The sequence below is a fragment of the Equus quagga genome, chromosome 3 (genome assembly GCF_021613505.1).
Source record: "Equus quagga isolate Etosha38 chromosome 3, UCLA_HA_Equagga_1.0, whole genome shotgun sequence".
In the NCBI taxonomy this organism is placed as follows: Eukaryota; Metazoa; Chordata; class Mammalia; order Perissodactyla; family Equidae; genus Equus; species Equus quagga.
In genome coordinates, this window is record NC_060269.1 from 68,821,810 (window position 1) to 68,825,902 (window position 4,093).

Sequence of the window (4,093 nt, forward strand, 5' to 3'; positions counted from 1 at the left end):
ATTTCACACTTTTGGTGTCCAGCCAGCTGTCTCCATCACCAAACACTTAAGAGCGGGCCTGCTGGAGAGAACGGGGCCTCGTCCTCCGGGGGCTGCAGAGTGTGCTGCAAAGGCCAGCTTCTTATTAGTCCAGTGTTAACTGTCTTTATTACAAACTCATCTAGATGAAGCCACTCCCCACCATGCCTAGCAGACCCCAGGAGGCGGCTGTCAGTGTTGGGGGACCCTGGACCCAAGGTCTGCGAGTGCCCTCAGCTGCGAGCCTCCACATCCTGGCAGAGGCCTTGTCTGTCTCGTTCTCCTGAGTCCCACCAGCAGGGGAGCACTAGGGTAGCGCCACTTTCTCAGGCTCCTGGGTGCCTGTTTAACCCTACCAGGGCCAACGGGGCTGTCCATCCCAAGTGATGAACCACTCGCAAACACTGGTAAGCCAGCCCACAAATCTAGGAAGCTTGCAGTAGAGAGAGTGACTGTCAAGACCTGCCCTGGGGCTGTTCCCAAACATTCCAGCCATTGCAGTCCCTGGAACTCAAACTCAGAGGAGGAGTCGGAAAGCTGGGACCTCTCTTCCTGTTGTTGAAGACAGGGGTCGTTCTCCCACCAAGTGTCAGATCAGGCACACAGTGGTGGCTCAGAAACCCCCGGCAGCTTTAGATGAGGTAACCTCTCTCCCTGGCCCACATCTGGAACATCTCTCACACCTACCATCTCCCGCTGCTAACATCTCCCTATCAGCACTGCCCAGGAAGGGAGAGAACAGCGTCTAGGCAGGGGTGCTGAGCATGGTTTTGCAGGTCGGGAGCATTGCCCCCTAGGGTTGTGCAGGGACCCACCTGTACGTCATACACAGCAGCCCCACCCTGAGGAGACCTGGCCTCTGTGTTCCAACCACTGGGTGGCTCAGGAGACAGGTGTCAGACACCCGCCTCTTTTCTCCCTCCAGCCAGAGGCCTCCTGCCACAGGGGCCTCTGAAGTACACTGGCTGCCCCTGCCCTCTTCCCAGGAAGAGCCCAGGGTACAAGGGGAGGGGCCCCAGCACAGACAGCAGCACCGCCCTCTTCCTGCATGGCAGTGCCTCCCTGCAGATCAGGGGACCAAGCAGTGCCATACAGGATGGGGCTTTCCTCCACGCAGTGACCACGGAAGCCACAGCCTCCCTGCTCTCCATCTCTCCCCACACACCCCTGAGGGCCTGACTCACCCCTCTTCCTTCTAGAACTTGCACAGGGTCAGTTCCTCTCGCCCTCTGTGGCAGGAAACGGGGGTGTAAGGAGTCCCGGCCAAGCCAGGGGAGGAGCCTAGCAGCCGGCGGCATTGTGCCCACTCTCCAGAGGGACACAGGCCGGTTTGAGGAGCTGCCCAAGAGGCCCAAGAACCAGAGGGTTGTCGGAAATGGGACCGGGAAGGAGCTGCAAGGTCCCTGGGGCACTCCAGGCTCAAGTGGCAGACATCTTCTGAGCTAGGGGAGGGCAAACTGCTGCAAGAGGGGAGCAAGGTCTCCCGCAGGGCGCGGGGGATTTCTTTCCGCCAGCTTGCCCTGATCTCGTGATGAGTTTCAATTCCTTCCTTGCGACCGGAGTTCCTTCCTGCCCTACTCAGTGGGGAAGGCCCCCTCGTCCCTGTGCCTGCCACACACCAGTTCACACATGAGCCCTTGCCCTGGAGTGCACACGCGTACACGTGTGCGTGCATACATGCAAGCATACACACATCCACACACTTCCAGGGTCATGAGACCACAATTCTTTTCTAGCCAGCCAGGCTCCTGGGTACAAAGGCCATGGCCAGGCACTGCACCCCCTCCCTCCTCCGCTGGTGGAAGACCCCCAGGAGTCACTCCCACAGCTCTCAGCCCAGCAGCAACCTATCGGACAGGAGAGGCTCTCTCCGTGCCCGGCAGCCTCTCCCCGAGGAGAACTCCTGGAAGCCCCATTTTCCATCCCTCACCCTGGCAGTTACGGTCTGAACATGTGGTCACTCGAGCCGCATGGGCTTTGAGGGACCCTGCAGAGGCCCTTTCCTCCCTTCCAGCCCCTAAGAAGCTCCCTCACCAGACAGAGCCTGGTCATGTGCCCCCACCAGCTGCCCTGTGTGTGCGGTCCCCCTGTGAGGATTAAGGAGCATGTGGAGTTCCTAGAACCGTGCTGGCACACGGGAAGCACTGTATAGCTGTGTTATTGCTATTATTATTTGCATTATCATTATTATTGTTTTGCCTCTTTAGATTAAAAATTGTCCTCTCCTTGAGACCATCTTTGAAATGCAAACAGCCCCTGGGGAAAGGGATGATAGAGTAAGACCACTTCAGTGGACTTGCTTTCTTCATTGTTAAAAAGGGTGGTGGGTACAGACAGGACCACAGTCCGGTAGATGGGCAGCTCTGAGAGGACTGCCAGCTCTCGCCCTGTCCCCTCTGTGCATCAGCAATTACTGTTCTCCATCAATCCGGAGCATTTCAGCCACTGCCCAGCTCTGCTCTGGGCAAGGTCTTCCCCGAGCACTCCGTCCACCCAGGGAAGGTGGTTAGATTTAGCAAAACAAGAAAAAAAAAAAAATACAGGATGCCCAATTAAATTTGAATTTCAGATGTATAAGTATGCTCCATGCAATATGTGGGACATAGTTACACTAATAAACTATTGTCTGAAATTCAAATTGAACTGGGCGTCCTGTATTTTATCTGGCAACCATCTGTCAAGGGTGCCTGAGGCCCAGGGTTTGGGAAACAAGAGCGTGGGAATATGCCTCTGACCACTTCCCTCAGCCTCTACCCAGTGCCCGGGGCTGTGCCCTCCATGCCTGCTACTAGGCCTGTCTACACTCGCCCCAGAAGATGCGCCTCCTCCCCTGCCTCTCTGTTTCCTCCCCTTGAGGAGGGCGCCCTCTGACCTGGGCGCTGACTGGGCTTCTCCGGGCCCCAGCCTGGGGACATCTCACCCACACTCCATTCCCTTCCAGGAACCAGGGGCTCAGGGGCAGGGAGAAGTGGCCCTTGCCATATGCTGCGCCCCTCAACCTCTGCCACAGCCGGGGAAGGAACTCCGTTGCACGGTTTTCTGAGGAGATGGTCGGAGTCCTGGGGAGGAGATTAAATAAAAACACAGACCCTTCTGCCAATCTCCGCCCCAGCAGCTGGGGTGACCAGGTGTGAAGAAAAGAAGCATAAGGTCTCAGTCATGGGGTCAGGAGAGCCTGCAGGAAAAGAGGGTTGTGTGGAGGAAGTGGGCAGCCCACCTGACGGTGCATTTCCTCCCCTCTGCGTGTGAATGAGAAGGCAGAGTTACGCTAAGTAAAGGGTACTGGGGAAGGAGACGGAAGGCAGTCCCTGACTCGGTCCAGACTCTTAGTTGCCATTGTCCCCTGAGGAGCAGGCCCTTCCCAGACGCTGTGCTAACATCCAGGGGCTGCCCCTCCAGACAGGAGCCAGAAGGCACCCCAGGCACTTGGCCCCCTCAGCCCAATGGCCAAGGTCATCACCTGCTCTCTCCACTCGCCCAGAGCTGGCCTCCCTCCCACCCCCGCCTGCTCTCAAGTCCATGGTTCTCTCTCACTGCCTCTCTGTGGTCTGTTTGTCCTTCCAGGCTCTTGGAAAATGGACAGATTTCTGAACCGCTTCCACCTGAACGAACCTGAAGCAAGCACCCAGTTCATGACCCAAAATTACCAGGACTCGCCAATTCTCCAGGCTCCTGATCAAGGAAGCAGTGAGCCCAAGAACAAAACCAAGCCGAGATAACTGCCTGCCAGACCTTGGGCTTCACCGGCAGGTGTGTGTCCCCATTGCCACCACCAATGGTCTGGTGTGGAACCCCTTCTCATCAAAATTTTAAAAAAAGATCATCCAGCGCTTACTAGTGGGATGTTTTGTTTCCTAACCTCTTCTCCTTCAAAAACCAAGAAGAGGGAATCAATCGATGTCCAGCCCTGGGCTGGGATTTCCTGTAAATGCCAGTGGTGAAGGGTGGGGCAGGAGAGACAGACAGGCAGGGGTGGGGACCCCCAGCCCTGAACTATCACTGAGGCACTGTGTGACCTTGAGCAAAGCACTTATCCCCTCTACAGTTCTGCTTCCTCGGTGGTGAAATTGAGGTA

At 56.7% G+C, this 4,093-nt stretch overlaps 1 protein-coding gene across 2 annotated transcripts in view; it reads left to right on the plus strand.

The window, feature by feature from the left end:
* PEBP4 (phosphatidylethanolamine binding protein 4) overlaps window positions 1–3,852 on the plus strand; it is a 184,978-nt gene extending 181,126 nt beyond the window's left edge. For both annotated transcript variants that reach the window (XM_046657628.1, XM_046657630.1), the window contains one exon: window positions 3,583–3,852. In XM_046657628.1, coding sequence (XP_046513584.1) covers window positions 3,583–3,737 — 155 coding nt within the window. In that variant the 3' untranslated portion in view covers window positions 3,738–3,852. The remainder of the gene's footprint in view (window positions 1–3,582) is intronic.
* The last annotated feature ends 241 nt before the right edge of the window (window positions 3,853–4,093 follow it).